The sequence below is a fragment of the Triticum dicoccoides genome, chromosome 4A (assembly GCF_002162155.2).
Source record: "Triticum dicoccoides isolate Atlit2015 ecotype Zavitan chromosome 4A, WEW_v2.0, whole genome shotgun sequence".
In the NCBI taxonomy this organism is placed as follows: Eukaryota; Viridiplantae; Streptophyta; class Magnoliopsida; order Poales; family Poaceae; genus Triticum; species Triticum dicoccoides.
This window is the reverse complement of record NC_041386.1, coordinates 729,095,306-729,114,703: the sequence shown is the minus strand read 5'-3', so window position 1 is coordinate 729,114,703 and position 19,398 is coordinate 729,095,306. Positions and strand designations below refer to the sequence as shown.

Here is a 19,398-nt window from a genome sequence, read left to right as displayed (position 1 = left end):
CATTGTGTGTGTGGTATATATATGAACCTACCAACAACTAAGTTTTATGCCTGGCTCAGCCTCAGGTGTGCAGGATGGCTTTGTTCCGGGTTATGGCCATATCCCGTCCATATTCTCATGCTTAAATGGGAGGACTATCACATACATTTCCATACCATATGATGCAACAACCAGGATATCAGTGCTTTCATGCATGCATTTCAATACTACCATAAAATGGGTAGATGGGCAATTCTGAACTAGTATGATCATACCCTGCCTCAATACATTTAATTCACTAATACTTGTTCTAGTCATATCATTTTAAGCTCAATGTGTAGTAGATGACCACAACAAGATAATGCCTTTGTATTTGAAATCTCAGGTTGCATGAACATGGCAATGACAATAAATCATCACTATGAGAGCATAAATAGACCTAAAAATCATAACATCCAAAATATACAATCAAAAAATTAATTAATCAGCACAAATGTACTGCCCGCAACAAATAATTCTTGACTTCTCAGCACATACAATTAATGGGTTGACAAGATACAACAATTTATAAAGGTTACTCGGTAATCTTGTCAACCTAGGGTAAGTCATCGAGCACCGCACCCTGGCCCGAGACATCCGACCCGCGGCGCATCCATTCACGCGATTAGACGAAGGAGCCCCGCCGCCACCCGTGATGACCGGCCTTCTCCCACTGGCGGCCCCTGGTGGCAGCGAGTGAAGAAGTACTGGAAGAGCGGGGTTTAGTGGTGGCGCTAGGGTTGGCCTCCCAGATGATTGCGGGAGCATCGCGGGAGGAGGCGGATTCTGTCCTTCCGATAGCTACCTTTCAGACAGAGAAGCTCATGGCAATGGTATACGACAAAGTTCTACTGAGGGCCGAGGATTAAAAAATGGTGAACAAATGGAGAGAGGATTGTAACAGCTAAACCAAATCCTACATAGGCCTTCAATTACCCACCGAAAGAAGTGCAGTCTCTACCCCTTGGGTATTTTTAAAAGTAACATATGCAAAAATAGTAGGCAAGAGCCACCTTTAATTAGCAGGAAGACAATAGGCATTGTAGCTAATTTAGCAAGCATGATTTTGTCACAATTGTTTTGGATTGGGGGTCAAAGGCATAGTTGAGAAACATGCATGGGAAATCCAAACAACATTGTCATGATAGTGATTCATATCGCTGGCTGACTAGCAATAGTGTCTCCAGGTCCCTACCGGGCGCATACACATACACATCCACAAGGTTAAGTCTGAACCTTTGGAATAAAAAGGAAGTTTCTTGTGTGCAAGAAAAACCAGCCTTCCTTGGCTTGAGTTGTAAGCATGTTTTAAGAGCGAGACGGTGAGGCGCTATTATTCATTTCCTTTCTATCAGTCTAATCCAACACACATGGATGATGGTGATTAGCTTATTTAAGGGCTAGCTAGGTAGGCACGGATGTTACTTGCAGGATGGTTAGGTTAGGTGGTGATGCCATTTGTGCAGGTTTGCACGGGAAGCCTAACTGTGGATTGTTGGCCAAAATGACTCATGGTAGTAGTATTGCTGCTGGGAAAGTGGCAATTAAAGGCAGGAGTACCAAGTTACTCCTCTTCTTGTGTGTCACTAACTAACACAGTGTGTGATAACTGTTTTTGAATAATAATTTCAATGATTGGTTTTCTCTTTCTCCTGGGATCTACAAACAACAATACAAAGTGAAAAGGGGGCGGACAACATATGTGAAAATGCACATTGTTTCGTAAAAAAGAGAAGAGTAGATGATCCCTCGGGTCACCCGCGTGACAGGCGGGAATACTTAAAGATGGATTAAGCTACATTGCTTGTATTATCACAACATGATTATCATGTCCTTATAACATCGTTTTGGTACCGAGTGAAGATGTGAAATCTTAAGATATCACTTTATTTATTGTCATGATTGTAGCCTCCAAAAAATGCATTTTCTTTCTAGCCTTTTGTGCTACCAACAAGGTCATTTCACATTGAGTTAATTCATCGTGTGTCTTTATACTTGTACTTGAGCGCACTCGGTCCACAGACTCTCATATGGTTAAAGTTGATATGTTCAAATTGGCTCACATTAGTCCAAGTCTAATACATCCACCAGGTATGCAAACATGGATTGTGGTATGCTGATCTTGACTGAATGCATGCGCAGAACATAGATGGTTATGTTTTGTACTACCCCAATCAAGTGTCCTAGATCAATAATGCTCTGAAGAAGAGTGCTTCTCAAGCTAACGAGGTTGTTGATTACTACTTACTCGAGAAGAAAATCTAGTGCAGCCGTATATCCCGATGCTTTCCAGTCCTAGGATGTGTTTGGGTTTCATCAACACTGCAAAATTAGTTCCAACTAAGTGCAACACATGTATCCATCGCATATACATGTGTTGTATGTTGATATAAATCTAGCATGCATATCAAAAGCTATCCCAACTAGGTGGAAAAATTGTGTGCATTGCGTATGTGGTATATGCTAGCATGAAAACCTAGCAATGACTAAGTCTTACGCCGTGCTCAGACTCAGGTGTGCAAGATGGTTTTGTGAGTTATATATAATCATATTCAATCTCTCTTCTCATGCTTAAATATGAACACTAACACATACATTATTGTACCATTTGATACAATATGGCGCAACAACCATGGGCTTAATGCTTTCATGTCTGCGATTCAATACTGCCACAAAAGCAACATATGGATATTTACTACAGTTATCCCCTCAACACATTACCTCGTAGATAGATGGTGATCATACTAGCATTTCAAGCTCAAAGTTTAGTAGATGACCATAACTTGACAATGCCTTTGTATTCGCCATCTTCACTATGAATGTGGTAAAGATAACAAATCGTCACTATGAGACCGGAAACAGACCTAAGCAGTCATAATATCCACAATATAAGATCACATAGTAAAATAACCATCAAATTATTATGTTGTAGTATGTGCTGGGAAAGTGGCAAATGAAATGTGGGGTAGGGCTACGGGTCAGCCGGCCAGTGCCCAACAGTGATAGATTATCCCCTCTAGTCTTGTGGCCACCACAATTATGTGTCACATAGACATCTTTGTGATGATTGTTGAACAATAATGACAGTGATTAACTTTTTGTTTGTCAAAGAATATGCAAAAAGTGTCAGGACAAACCTGGGAGGAAATGGAAAGGGGGCTAGGGATGGAAAATTTATGTTAAAATGGCAATAAATTTCTTACCAAAAATAGTTTATGTTGTAAAATAAATTGCACCGGACCGAATGTGAATACACAACCTTATACCTTATTCAAGAATCCGCACAAAAAACGAGGGGAGAAGATTGTACTATGGATAAATAGCTGGGGATGGAGAGTACATATGTACTAAAATGTCAAAAAATATTTACTAAGGATGGAGAGTACATATATACTAAAAAGCCAAGAACTATTGTAAGCGAAAAAGTAGCTTTACTAATGAAACAAACACACCATTGAGTGGGATCAAACCCAAGCCACCCACGTGACAGGCATGAATACATACCACTATGCTATAACTACGGGGTTGACAATTTACATTACAAACTATTTATAAAGATGACTCAACAATCTTGTCAACCTATATAAACACGTTGTTCATTTTTAAGTGAGAGATGAATTGATTTTTTAGGCTCCACAAAATGCCGATATGGATTGAGTACATGCCAAAAGCATGGACAAGGGAGAGGTGGCACTTCTACATGTCTGACCCACCATATTTTAATTAAACCCCCTTCGTGTTTTTGGCAGCCGATGAAGTTTTGAGGAAGGGAATGGGCGTAAAGTGCAAGGGCACTATAGGATCACTGTAAGGCATTGTTTGCCATTGGGGGGGTGTCCAAGCCCCGGATTATGGGTATTTGGTGAATCCCTTCTGTTCACCAATCCCTCATGTTCCCTTCCATCCAAATCCCCTGCATTTCCTTACATATAAATTTTTTGTTTGGTAGGTTAGGGGTTGCTTTTGTACCATTAGATAATAAGAATAAAAATGTAAAATTTTAATTCATAAACAAGTTATAACATTTTATCGTAGAAGAACGCCATGATTTCACACACAAATTTAGCCTGATTCTTTACAACCCTGTAATCAGCCACTCCTCTGCTAGTAATGCTCTTGACCCCCACTTAAGCTGTTCGCCATCATTGTCGGGAGCTGCCATCGAAGATGACCTCTCAATAGCCGGTGACCATGGCCGGCCAAGAGCCTTGTTTATCTACTATGCTTGTACAAGAAGCTAGTTACACTTTAACCTTGTGTTCAATTAAAAACCGGAAGCACCTGTTCTGTTGGTAGCTTAGCATTCACTTATGTAGTATGTGGATATTACTTAGCAAGCATGTTGATATTGTTTTGATAACCAGTATGATAGGTTCTACCCTGGTGATATGTTCTTGGTAGCTAGTAGCTAGCTAGTTGATTGGTAATATGATTGGTTCTTTAACTACTATCCCAAATGCTACTATACCATCAAAATGCTCGGTAGTCGGTAGGAGTTCTTCAAGCATACGAAAATCCATGTCTGCACCGGAGCTCATCTTCACCCGCGCTGACGAAAAAAATCAAAACAAATACTAGAAATATTTTCAAATTTTCAAAAAAAAATCCGCGGTAGAAAAATTGATGCGTGAGGTACACTTTTCAAACCATTTCGACATCTAAGGAGCTCTCAGCACAAAAGACAAATTAGGGATCTATAAAAATGTTTACTGTTTTGGCCCGATTTGTCTTTTTTACTGAGAGCTGCTCAGATGTCCAAATGACTTGAAATTTGGAACGTGCCTCACGCATCAAATTTTCTACCCCACAAAAAATTGGAATTCTTTGATTTTGTTTTGAATTTTTTACGAATTTTTTCTAACTGGGTGCAGATGAGCCTGGGGACCGAAACGCCCTACTCGGGCTTTTTATCTCTCGCGCATGTGCATCCTTGTTTAATGTAGCTTGTCATTTTGTATTATTTTGATAGTCTCCTATGCTCGAGCTGACCTTTTTGTGCAAAATATTTTAGTATATGAGTTAGTATGATGGTTATAGCAAAAATTTAATTCTCTCAAATAATATTAAATCTAAATTTCATTAATTTAAAAAAATGTTGCAGTTGATGTTCTTATAGATGTTAAAACCGTGCTAGCCAAGATAAAACATCGAAGACACCATTACTTAACATTCAATATGTCTGGTGGGATAAAATAGAGTGGAGAGTTCCACTTACGAAAATACTCTGTGCCATTTGAATCAAGTGTGCTAGTTCCATAACGGTGTGTACAAGAAAGATCTCAAGCTAACCATCACGGCAAATCTGAATTCACGGAAATCAAGATCGTGCAGACGGCGATCCCGATGCTTCCAAGTCCCAGGGTGTTTGTCTGTTTCAACAACATTACAAAATCAGTTCAAACTAAGTGCTAAACTTGTGTCCAATGCAAATGGATGTGGTGTATATGTTCGTATAGCATATCAAAAGTTGTTCAAACTAAGTGCAAACCTTGTGGCTAGCATGAACCTGTAAACAACAAAACTTCACACCTTGCACAATGAAACTTTACGCCTTGCTTGCCCTAGGATACACGGAAGGACTTTGTTGCAAGCCATGATCAGGTTCCATCTCTCCTCTCATGCTTAAATAGAAGCACTATTACACCATCACTTGATAGATGCAACAACCATACGGCAGAAGCTTTCGTGCGAGCAATTCAGTACATATGGAGAACATGGCATTTTTGTACTGCTATGATCAACACAACACTAGCAATATTATTACAGGACCCATCCAGAACTTAACAAAGTAAATGGTTCATTCCAATTCTACCATGAACAATTCTGTAACATGTAAAACGCCAAAGTAAATTCCCTGTTCTTCTACAAAGAGAGAAAAATCCTAGGTTGCAAAGTTTCACATATGGAAGGGGTGATCTGATGTGTTCTATATATCTAATGTTCTTTTCTGATCCATCAATAAATAATACAACATGGCTAAGGCTGAGGACTGGGGCATGATGATCAGCGGATGGATGTGTATGAGCTGCCCCCAGAGCCCTTCTGCTGGTCCTCGGCCGACATGTTCTCCTTCGTCGTCGTGCCAACATCGGTGGAGGCCTTGGCGACCTTGCCAAACGCGCTGGTGACCCACGATGCGCTAGTGAAGACGTACCTATTCTTCATGATGGCAGACCCGACATTGCCCATTGTCTGCTCGGCCGCAGCCAGCGTCGACTTGGTCTTATCAGAGACCTGGAACTTCTGGTCCATCTCCTTGACCTTCTCGTTTACCATGGTAGTCCCCAAGGTGAACTTCTCACTAAGCCCGATCTTCTTGTCGATGGAGGCCACCTTGGCGGCGGTGGTGGATGTGCATCCATGCCTCTCATCGAAAGATTTCGCATTGCTAATGGCGTCTTTACCCATGGTGAAACCCCTCGCAAGCATAGTACTGGCAACATCTTCAGCCTTGTAGACCACATTGTCACCACCAACTGGTACCCTGGTTCCACTCATCTGAGTACAGAAGACACCATTCAAGGTTAAAACAACATACTGCAATTGTGTTGTCGATGCTATAGGTAAAATAAACCTAGATCTGGTGCATGAACACCAGCACTACTTCGCACTACACGACTTGAAAACTGGAGCATCTGAAAGTCAAAGAGATAAATACATACAGTTGCCACTAATATAAACCAAGGTCGAGTGCATGCACAATACTACTTCACACTACACGGCTCTAAGGGCCTGTTCTTTTATAGCTCAATTCAGCTTACTGCCAAAATAATCCAATAGTGCAAAACAACTCGTTTTCATGTGTTGGGCTTAACTTATTCTCAGGTGCACATCCTTCACAATGAAAATAAGCTAGGGTAGGGGTACTCCCCGTAGAATCCACTTAAAAACAAAGGGGTGTATCTATGTGCCAGCCTCCTCCTCGCAGCCGCCGCCCTCCCCCATCATTCCTCCGTCGTGAAGATTGACGGCGGGTAAATCCAGTCCCCGTTGATCCCCTTGGCCCCACCACGGCCCGAGCAGGAGCTCCACCCATTGCGTTCGCCGATCCCTTCCGCCCGGCCGTTCCCCTCGCCCCCACAATTCCAGGTCGTCCCCGCCGTGGATCGAGCAGGAGCGGGAGCTCCTCCCGCCATCGTCTCCGTTCCCCTAATGCCCTCGTCGTTCCCCTCCCCTTCCATCGTTCCCCTACGCCCTCACAGTTCTAGTTGCCGGTGGATCGAGCAGGAGCAAGTTGCAGGAGGGAGTACGGGAATATCAAACCTCTTATTTGCTGATGATAGTCTTTTGCTCTTCGGGCAACAGTGGATTAAGCAAAGAGGATAAATGAGATTTTAACCATATTCCAAAAATGCACACGACGGCTCTTAAGCCCGAGTAAATGCTCTTTGTTATTCAATGAAGCATGTCCTAGCGATGTTCGGAATGAGATATCTAGAGATCTTTGAGTGGAATCTCTGGTGTTTGAAAGTAAATACCTTGCCTCTCCCAACACTAGAGGGTAAGATGAAAAATGAGAAATCCCATCCTGTTATCGATAGGTTTGTGAAGAGATGTTCTGACTGGGATGAGAGGTTCATGTCTCAAGTTGCAAAAGAAGTGCACATTAAGTCAGAGATCCAAGCACTACCACCCCCATGTTATGGGTGTTTTTAAACTAAACGTGAGCTTCTGTGAAAAATATAAGAGGATGATCAGAGACTTTGGGGAAACAAGGAGGGGCGCCGGAAAGTGCAGCGGATATCATGGGAGAATTTGACCAAGGCCACGAGAAATGGAGGCATGGAGTGTTGGGATATGCACCTATTCAACCAATCCTTGTTAGCCAAGTAGGACTGGAGGCTAATTCAGAACCCGGAGAGCCTTTGTGCCAGAGTCCTAAAGTACTACCCGAAAATCTTCTGGTCACAATCTTCTCTGGCGAGCATCATAAGGCCTTTTTTGGCAAAGGGGGTTTCAAGCCAATCCCCCACATTCCCTTAGGTCCCAATCGCCCACAATCGCATGCACAGAAAATTGATGTTTGGCAGGTTGGGGCTTCCTTAAACCATTAGATAATAAGAATAAAAGTGTGTAATTTTTTCATAATATAGAGTTTACAACTGTTCATAGGCAACAACACCATATTTTTGTGCAGAAAGTGAGCATGTTTCTTTAGAACCTCCTGTAGCCGGTCACTCCTCTACTTTTATACTATTGTTAGTACTGCTCTTGTCGCCCACACTTTTCGCTCTCCAGCTGTTCGCCATCGATGTCCAAAGCTTCCACCAAAGTCGATCTCTCTATAGCCGATTATTATGGTCTTCTTCTATCCTTGAGTTGCCTTTTTTGCGCAAAGGATTTTAGTTTATGACTTACTATGATAAGTTGTGTCAAAATCCCGTCGTAACTCTCTAGAATAGTAAGTTAATCATAAATTCAAAAATTGAAAAAAAAACCGACACCATCAATGTTCTCATAGATGCTGACACCATGCTTGCCAAGATAAAACAACGAAGTCACCATTAATTAGTGTTCAGTGTGTCTTAACAAAACAAAATGGATTGGAATACATTCAATTCTTTACCCCGACAGAAACACTTGGTACCTTTTGAATTAGATGTGCTAGTTCCATAATGGTGCACACAAGAAGAGTTCTTCTCAAGCTAACCACCAAGGTGATTTTGACTTCCGGTGTAAAGCAAGGTTGTGCAGTCGGAAGCCCCGATGCTTCCAAGTCCTAGGATGGTTATTGGTTTCGAGAACATTACAAAAGCAGCTTTGACTAAGTGTCAGGCCCATGTCCATTTGCGTATGCATGCGTTTTATATGCTGATATTTAGCATATCAAAAGATGTTCTCACTAAGTGCAAAAACTTGCTTGCATTGCTTAAGTGGTATATGCTAGTATGAACCTATCAACGACTAAGCTTTATGGCTTGCTCGCCCTCAGATGCACAAAATGGCTTTGTTACAACTTATGAGCTATGATCCAGTTGCATCTCTTCTCCCATGCTTAAATAGAAACATTACTACATTATCATTTGCTAGATGCAACAACCATATGATGGAAGCTTTCATGCAAGCAATTTAATAATGTCATATGGAGCACATGGGCATTCCTGTACTACTATGATCAACACAACGCTAGAAATATTATTAGAGCACCCTTCCACAACTTAACACAGTAAAAGTTCATTCCAACTCTACCTTAAACCATTTTGTAACATGCAAAACCAAAATTAAATTTCATGTTCTTCTACAAAGAAAGGAAAAATGAATTCCTAGGTTGCAAACTTGCAATATCGCATATGGAAGGGAACGTCTCATTGATGTGTTCTATATATCATAAATATTGTTTTCCAATCCACCAATAAATAATACAACACTGTGAGGCACATAGAGGAATCATGAATGATGATTAGCGGAAGGGTAGATGGGTAATTCTGCGCCAACTTAAAAAAGTCTCGTCCTCTGCCACTGCTTTCAATCATGCATTTGAATACTGCCATAAAAAGGGTAGATGGGCAATTCCGAACTAGTACGATCATCCCCTACCTCGATATTGCTCGCTGACGCATGCTCTCATCATATCAGTTTAAGCTCAAGGTGCAGTTGATGACCACAACGTGACAATGCCTTTGTATTTGTCATCTCAAGTCGCTGCCATTGTCGCTATAATAAATCGTCACTATGAGAGCAGAAACAGACCTAAGCAATATACAATCACATATTTAAAAACTATTGAACCAGCATTTGGTACCATCTGTTGGGAATGAGGTAACTGAAGGCAGGGTGGGTGGGGGAAGTGATTGACAACTTACTCCACTAGTCTGTGACCACCACAATTATGTGTTACTTAGATATCCTAATCATGAGTGTCAGTTTGACAGGGTTTCAAACTTGCACACCAGCCTCATTAATAATTTCAGTAAGTTGAGAACTAGAAGCAACCTGCTTAAAAAATGAATTAATCTTAACAACGTTTGGTGCCAAATTTGTCTTCATAGTTGCTAAGTTGTAATATCACAATTAAGTAAGAATTGTAGCACCAACTAAGTGGTTATCTTTCTTTCGAAGGGAGGATGACCCCCAGCCTCAGCATTAGAGCTATGCATGCGGCCATTTTATTAATTATTCATCAAAACCTTACAAAGTAATGTATCAATAAGTCTGAAGGGGTTCAGATTGTCAGACACCAAAAGTGTAGTAGGTGACCAAAACTTCATAATGCATTTGCATTCGACGTCCTCAAGTCGCATGCATCTTCACTATGAATGTGGTAAGGATAATAAATCGTCACTATGAGAGCAGAACCATACCTAAGCAAACATAATATCCGCAATATAAGATCGCATATAAAGAAAACGTCAAATTGTCATTTTGTAGTATGTGTTGGGAAAGTGGCAAAGGAAAGGTGGGGTAGGGCTGCGGGGCAGGTGACCAAGGCCCAGAACTTTCTCCTCTAGTCTTATGGGCACCACAATTATGTGTCACTTAGACATCTTTTTGATGATTGTCGAAAAATAATGTCAATGATTAATTTGTTATCTATCCAAGAATCTACAAAAGTAACAGGCGAAAATTGGGAGGAAATGGGAAGGGGACATTGTTAGGGATGGAAAGTTTATACTAAAATGGAAATACATTTATTAACAAAAATAGTTTCATGTTGTAAAATAAAGTGCACTAGGATCGAATGTGGCTCAATAATTAATGTACAACCTTATACTTTTCCGAGAATCCACACAAAAATGGGGGGGAAATATTGTATTGTGAAGAAATTGCTCGGGATGGAGAGTCCATATGTACTAAAATGTCAAGAACTACTCTGTATTTACTAGTGATGGAGAGTACATATATACTAAAAAGGCAACTATTGTAAGCGGAAAAGTAGCTTTATACTATGAAAACAACACAAGCCACCCACGTAACAGGAAGCAATACATACCACTACGGTACAATGACGGGGTTGACAGTTTAAATTACAAACAATTTATAAACGTGACTCGACTTGTCCACCTATAAGCACATTATTGGTCTCTAAGTGAAGAGATGAATTGATTTTTCAGGCTCCACAATATACTGATCTCGATTGAGCACACGCCAAAGCACAAACAAGGGAGAGGGGGAGCTTCTACATGTCCGACCCACCATGTCTTTCTTAAATCCCCTTCGTGTTCTTTGGCACATCCAATGGAGTTGTGAGGAAGGAAATGGTACATCACGTGCAAGGACACTACAGGCACACCGTAAGGCCTTGTTTGGCATGGGGTTTCCAAGCCCCAAAGGGGATGGGGATTATGGGGGATTTTGTGAATCCGTTCCCTTCACCAATCCCCCATGTTCCCTTCCATCAAAATCCCCCCCATTTCCTTGCATCGAAAATTGTTTTTTGTACCATTAGATAACAAGAATAAAAATGTAACCTTTTACATCACAAACAGTTTATAACAGTTCATTGCAGCAAAACACCATGATTTTATACATAAAGTTTTCTCGACAAAGGATGGATTTTATTAGCTCAAAATGGAGCATCAAGGGGATACAAACGCAATGAGCACATACAGCCGGTCTCTGCATAGCTAAGATGCACACGACCACCACCAACGCACACACACAAAAGTCACACCGGCAACTAGCAAAGGCGCGAAGTCAAAACAAGGACTGAAGCAATGCCTTGGTGGATTAAAGGAAGAAAGAAAAACTCTCAATCGATCAATAAAATGATCAACCATCTACTATAGCACCCCTATCAGCACCAGTCATCTCTTCACATCAGTTGCGATGTGATCACCATTTTCCACGGTTTTCGCAGCTAAATACACAACACGGTCTTGACGTGAGATACCACGCAACTGAAGATCATGCTCGCACAAGCGATCAATCAAGCAGCAATAAGAGCCAGACGCCACCAATGACTCCAAACAAGGAAGGTCGTTGTCGCACTTTGCAACGGAGATCAAGGGACGAAAGTCACCGACAGTCAAATCCCAGTTTAGGACACTTCGACCGCCTCGCACCGTCCTCGTGCTTCGCCGCTCTCGTCTGTGGTGGTAGAATCATGCAGCAAAACAAACTTATCGTTGCGCCGATCTGAAGGTCTCCCAGCCTCGTCTCGAAAATCACCTAGTAGCGCAGGACCACGCCTTTGCCAACACGCCGAAGCGAAGAATCGCCTTACCAGGACACTGCCCGCTTACATTGCTGCCTACGACCTGCAGATAGAATCATGGCCATCGACGTCTCACTATCAGAGACTACCTACCCGGCCAGAAAACCGACCGCCGCCGCTGGACATCCATGCCCTCTGCCTCAAGCCACCTTTCATAAATCTCACTTCAGAGTGAAGCTGAACAAGTTAGCTCAGGCTTCGGTGATAGAGTCACCTCCAAGACAACACCTCCAAGAAGGTCAACGGTAAGGAAATCACCTCCATTGTATGTCAAAGGGTGAAAGGGTTTTCCCCGGAGCAAAGATCACGAGAGGAGGAGGGAAGCATCGCAGGGACGCCTTAAGCACGGATTACGGCACCCAGAGGCTCGTCGTCACTGCTCATCACACGAAGCTGAGATAGGGTTTCTCCAGCTGCCCTCATGCTCGCCCCTACGCATCAATCACCATGTCCAGGGTCATCTTGCAAAGCACACCGGCGAGAAGGGATCAGGCCGCCCGAGCATGACAGAATGACCCATTTCCGAGCACAGCCGGATAGAGGACCACCACACACGTCATCACCCCGCCCAGCGCCCATCCCGCCAGCCACGCCCGATGCACCACCGACCAGTAGCAGTCGTGCCCCACCACCCTTCGTGGAGCTCCAGTGGTTGGACGCTATGGCACACGCACGCCCGGAGTACCACCGGATCCCGCTGAGAGCTGTCGTCGATAGATCCAGGGATCCCGCTGAGAGTTGTCGACCACGCGGGCTTCACACGGCGGCGTCTTCCAGCAGTGGCGCGGGGGAGGAGGACGAACGGAGGCGGTTCGCTAGGTTTTGCAAAGTCGTCCCCCGAGTAAGGATGATTCTTTGCAACCTCCTATATTCATCCACTTCTCTGCTTTTATACTATTCTTAGTACTGCTGTTGACCCCCACGCTGCTCGTCCCGAGCTGTTTGCCATGGTCGTCGGAAGCTGCTTATGTACTATGACCATCGCCTCCCAAGAGCCTTGTTTATCTACTATGCTTGTACTAGCAGCTAGTTACCTTGTGTTCAATTAATTAACCGGAAACGCCAGCATCCACTTATGTAGTCTGCGGATACTGTTTAGCAAGCATGTTGATATAGTTTAGATAACTTGCATGATAGGTTTGACCCTGGTGATACCTTCAACAATGGTCGGTAGGAGTTCTTCAAGCATGGGCTTTTTATCTCTCGCGCATGTGCATCCTTGTTTAATGTAGCTTTTTATTTTGTATTATTTTGATACTCTCCTATGCTCGAGCTGACCTTTTGTGTGCAAACATTTTAGTTTATGAGTTAGTATGATGGTTATGGCAAAATTGTAATTCTCTACAATAGTATGTTAATTATAAATTTCACCAATTTTTTTTAAGAAAAAACGCTGCAGTCGATGTTCTTATAGATGTTGACACCGTGCTAGCCAAGATAAAAAACATCAAAGTCACCATTACTTAACTAACGTTCTATGTGTCTGCCGGAATAAAATGGAGTGGAGAGTTCCACTTACAAAAAATACTCGGTACCATTTGAATCAAATGTGCTAGTTCCATAACGGTGTGCACAAGAAAAGTCATTCCCTCACGACGAATCTGAATTCATGGAAAGCAAGATCGTGCAGAGAAAGTTCAAGCTAACCATCACGACAAATCGGAATTCATGGAAAGAAAGATCGTGCAGACTGCAATCCCGATGCTTCCAAGTCCCAGGATGTTTGTGGGTTTCAACAACATTACAAAGTCAGTTTCAACTAAGTGATAAACTTGTGTCCATTGCAAACCTTGCGTGCATCACTTGTGTGGTATGTGCTAGTATGAACATATAAATGACGAAATCTTAGTTGTGAGCCATGATCCAGTTCCATCTCTCCTCATGCTTAAATAGAAGCACTATTACACCACCACTTGACAGATGCAACAATCATACCACAGAAGCTTTCGTGCGAGCAATTCAATAGTCATATGGAGCACATGGGCATTTCTGTACTGCTATGACCAACACAACACTAGCAATATTATTACAGCACCCTTCCACAACTTAACAAAGTAAAAGGTTCATTCCAATTCTACCTTGAACAGTTCTGTAACATGTAAAACCCAAGGTAAATTTCCTGTTCTTCTACAAAGAGAGAAAAAAATCCTGGGTTGCAAAGGTTCACATATGGAAGGGGTGATCTGGTGTGTTCTATATATCTAATGTTGTCTTCTGATCCACCAATAAATAATACAACATGGCAAGAGGCACATAGAGGAGCGGGGGGTGAGGATCAGCGGATGGGCGTGTACGAGCTGCCCCCGGAGCCCTTTTGCTGGTCCTCGGCTGACATCTTCTCCTTCGTCATCGTGCTGACGTCGGTGGCGGCCTTGGCAACCTTGCCAAACGCGCTGGTGACCCACGACGCGCTCGTGAAGACGTACCTGTTCTTCATGATGGCGGACCCAGCGTTGCTCACCGTCTGCTCTGCCGCAGCCAGCGCCAACTTGGTCTTGTCGGAGACCTGGAACTTCTGGTCCATCTCCTTGACCTTCTCGTTTACCACTGTAGTGCCCATGGTAAACTTCTCGCTGAGCCCTATCTTCTTGTCGATGGAGGCCACCTTGGCGGTGGCGGTGGATGTGAAGCCATGCCTCTCATCAAAAGATTTCGCCTTTCCGACAGCGTCTTTGCCCAGGGTGAAACCCCTGGCAAGCATAGTGCTGACAACATCCTCAGCCTTGTGGACCACATTGTCACCACCCACTGGTACTCTGGTTCCACTCATCTGAAAACACAGGACAATATTCGATATTACAACAACATACTTAAATTGTAGTTTCCATGTTACTAATGAACTAAGGTTGCCAGTAACATAAATCTAGGTCTGGTGCATGAACACCAGCACTAGTTCACACTGCACAACTTGAAAATTTGGAACATCTGAAAGCCAAAGAGATAAATACATACAGTTGAGCATAATACCAGGCGTAAAAGATCTTAATCTTAAGTCTAATAAAAGCAGGACACCAGAGCTCCACGGGATTCTGGTTTAGCACTAATAGGATGCAAGACATTAAGGGGTACTGAGTATGCCTTCCAGATAAATAAATCAAGAAGAGGCCCGGCAGATGGAACCTTGTGAAATATATCACGAGTTTCTGATGGTCATTTGTTAACTACAACTAAGCATGAACTCTTCATTGCAACTTTGATCTCATTTATGGTAAAGAAAGAGGAATATGCATAAAGTGTATGATGTCCAACATAATCAGTACGGTTTCAGTGAATTTAAGAAAAACAGAACTGACCTACATACATACAGAATTATCATATGTGCCATGTTCAACTCAGGACATAACAGACAAAGAATTAAACAGGCCAACATGGTAAACTGAGGCATCACATACCAGTGGAGCAGAGGCAGTAGGGGGCGGTTGATACTCTGGAGCAGGTGCAATGATAACAGAAAGGTCAACTATTGTTGCACCCTGTTACAATGAGATAAAAATGTCTGCTCAGAGATATTTTTCATAAGAGAACAAGACGATATTTCCATAGATGTCGATCCTATGAAAATGAGAACTGTGCTTAAACTGCCACGATTGCTTTCTATTTCAGAAAAATCATTGAGTAAGAATTGCAAGGCGATTGACCATTAACTGGATTAAAGAACAATTGAAGAATTATATATTTGCAAGGTTTAGATACTACTTCTGTTGAGATGAAAAGCAAGTAAAAATAAGGTATGGAGTCTGAAACATCTGGCATAAACATTTCACATCTAGTGGCAATGAAATATGGCAGAGTTCTGTTGAGGGACAATGATTAAAGAAATAGTGAACAATTAGAGAGAAGATTGTAGCAGCTGAACAAAATCCTACAAAGGCCTTCAATTACCCACCGAAAGAAGAAGCGCAGTCTCTGCTCCTTGGGCATCTTTAAAAGTAACATATGCAATTTGAGACCACTCGTCACCACTGAGAAAAAAAATAGAGCAATCAAAATCTGATAATGCGAGTAAAAATACTATTCAGAAAAGTAATAGAAGTATATGGTCCTGTTGTACAAATAATACAAACTTGCAAACCTTTTCATATCCACATGTTCAATGTCTCCTGAAAAAGAAAAGAACTCCTTAATGTCTTGCTCAGTTGCACTCAGGGAAACATTTGTGACCTTCACAGTCCTCACCTGTCATGACCAAACATTATCAGTTACAGAACAACTACAAAGGGAAACAAACAGGGAAGCAAAAATAAAGCCAAATAGCACACTGCATAAGGAAATCCCTAGTCAAGCAAAGGCTTTCAACAGTTGAGTTATCATGCAAGTGGGGCTTTAGTTGATGGACTGAATCAAACTACTTAAGCTCATGCTTCCTCATATAAACACAAATCAATCCATTTTTCTTAAGCACTCTTGCATACTTAAAAGGCACAGTGAGCCACCTCAAGCAGCTTGATCTTCCAAACCAAACTTGACAACAACCATCCGGCTGTTTTCCCCAACTCACATATGCTAGCTACACTAAGAACTTTACAAATGGTTATAACTTAACGCGTATATGCTTGCTACTTCACCCTAAATCACATATAAACATCAGCACTTGTTAATCGACTTGCCGGTCATCTCATATAACCCAAAGAACTAGCTTGTGAGATAAGCAAAAGGTGTTCTGAACTCCCAACACAAACAAAAATTTCACTCAAGTTGGAAATCACACGTAAGCAGCCTTCAATCACGCAAGCAAGGTTCTGCGTCACCGACGGACTGAACTTGATATCCCAGAGTTGGTTATTACAACAAACAATTCACAGATTAAAAACATCAGCTGGCACAAGTCACAGATAGTCAGCTAGCGCAAGCCACAGATAATCAGCTAACAGAAGCCACAGATAATCAGCTAGCACAAGCCACAGATAATCAGCTAGCACAAGTCACAGATAATCAGCCAGCACAAGCCAGAGATAATCAGCCAGTACAAGCCACAGGTAATCAGCTAGTACAGGCCCATAAGTTTCCCCATGTTTCGAGCAATCATGTTATCCATGTCCATGGAATCGGCGCATACTAACTTAACCAAGCGCCTGCAATCGATCCCGAGCTGCAACCCGAATCGATAGCCCAGAGTTTGTCATCACAACAAACAAATTCACAGATTAAAAGCATCAGCTAGCAGCACAAGCCCAGCTAATCAGCCAGCACTACAAATCACAGACATCAAACAGTATTCAAACGTTTGAAAAAAAAAATCCTCTTCGGCAGCCCAGCGGGACCCGCGAGCGCTAGCTCAATCCGCCGGCCACGAATCTCGAGCTCCGACCCGGACCAAGGCGGCGCGCGCCTACTTCCAGCTCCGACGACCGTACCAAGCACGGATTCGCCAAACCCTAACCCTAACCAGCAGAGCTCGCGGAAGGGGCACGGGCGCCGGCGAAATCACGGGGGTCGCACGCCCTGGCGCGGCCAGATCCAGCGCGAGAAACGACCCAGAAGAAGATTCTAGACAGCGAGAGGGGAAGCGGGGCAGAGGGCACTCACCGGCGCCGCCGCGGGCACCTCGACCGGAGCCGTCGCCGCCGCCATCGCGCGCGTAGTAGAGCAGGGGAGAGGGGGGTTAGGCCGGCGGCGGGGGTGATCAGGGGGTGGATGGATTGGATTAGCGTGGAGGGGAGGGAGGAAGACGACGACTACTAGTAGTAGTGGGAGAGGACTCTTGGAGGGGTGGGGTGGGCGACTTGGGAGTTAAGGAAAGCAATTGCAAGAAGCAAAAAACCACCTCCAAAAACCAAAAGGAAAACATATTGGGCTCCCAAACACATTTCTTTTTTCATTTTTTCTCTTGCGCATAAATTAGGTTTTTTCTTTATGAGAAGCATGTAGAGAAAACACATTCCGAAGAAAAAAAAAGGAAGACATGAAGAGAATATGTGACCGCGGACAATGCATGTGTGTCCAGAAATCATGGGGCTCGACACGATGCCTTCACTTCATGCTAAGCAGGGACTCCGAGTCGTACTGAGCCTTTTCTTCCCGACGTCACCTATTCTCAAGATGAAGCGATGAGCTCCCTTTCTTTTTCTTTTGTATTGCATAGTTTTTTTCTTCATCTTTTGGTACCAGGTGGTTTCTGGGAGGTGTTGAAATTTCGGTGACTCCGAAGCATGCAGAGGACACGAATCGGCTCATGGTGGCATATAAATTGGGCGTGCGGTGTATGGTTGTTGAGATCATTTATTACAAAGCAAAATATAGATTGTGTGGAAGTCTCTAAGAACATTTGTTTGATTGCGGGAGAAAAAAGAAGTGATTATTCAAACAGGTTTAAGTCAATGATTCTTTAGTTTCAGCCTTTCTACATAAATATGGTTCTTTTCCTTTAAGAATATAGAATAAAAAAACATGAACTGGAAATAATATTATATGGGATGTATTCCTACAACTTAAACGATCCAAGTAGAAAGAATTAATGCATTTCTGCTTTGGTACACCCTCTTAAACACATCGACGACTAAGATTACTCCTTACTTCTTCATAATAAAGGGTATGATAGTCTTTTTTAAAAGTACACCAAGGGACCTCGTATACGAATTCAGTAGGTGCAAGCGACTCGGGAGGCACATTAAGCCATGTCCATATACGAGAATTCAGTAGGTGCGAGCGACTGGACCGGCCCATTAAGCCATGTCCGTATACGAACTCCACAGGCGCGAGCGACTAGACCGGCCCATTAAGCCATGTCCGTATACGAATTCCACAGGCACGAGCGACTGGACTGGCCCATTAAGCCATGTCCATATACGAATTCCACAGGCACGAGCAACGGGACCGGCCCATTAAGCCATGTCCATATACGAAGTCCACATGCGCGAGCGATTGGGCCAGCCCATTAAGCCATGTCCCTCCTGGCACGTTAAATATAAGCGATGCAAATATATAAAGAAAAAGGAGAGCTCATTAGGACTCAAACTCAAGACCTCACCGTGTTGCTCGCCACTTCACCTCACCGCTATTTATGGCATTTCGTGGCGCAAAATCTATAAGAAAACACAACAGCATTCATATATATGAAATATTTTCTAAAATAAATCAAAAAATTATTGGAAAAATGTGAACAATTTTGACCTGCCGAATATTTTGATCAATTTTAAAACATCTATCAAAACATGAGCAAAATTTTAATCATTTCTTCAATGGATTTTTTTCAAATTCGTGAATGTTTTCTTATACGAACTTTGTTT

General features: G+C 42.7%; 2 protein-coding genes across 2 annotated transcripts; both read right to left on the bottom strand.

The window, feature by feature from the left end:
• Positions 1–6,021: 6,021 nt before the first annotated feature.
• Positions 6,022–6,516, bottom strand: LOC119289913 (binding partner of ACD11 1-like). The gene has a single exon (XM_037569085.1). The coding sequence runs from the start codon at positions 6,514–6,516 to the stop codon at positions 6,022–6,024; it is 495 nt and encodes a 164-aa protein (XP_037424982.1).
• Positions 6,517–14,101: 7,585 nt separating this feature from the next.
• On the bottom strand, positions 14,102–17,876 carry LOC119288204 (binding partner of ACD11 1-like). The gene is made up of 5 exons (XM_037567840.1): positions 17,699–17,876; positions 16,245–16,348; positions 16,059–16,134; positions 15,565–15,645; positions 14,102–14,942 (listed from the first exon to the last, which is right to left on the bottom strand). The coding sequence occupies exons 1-5, from the start codon at positions 17,741–17,743 to the stop codon at positions 14,448–14,450; spliced, it is 801 nt and encodes a 266-aa protein (XP_037423737.1). The 5' UTR covers positions 17,744–17,876; the 3' UTR covers positions 14,102–14,447.
• Between the last annotated feature and the right edge of the window lie 1,522 nt (positions 17,877–19,398).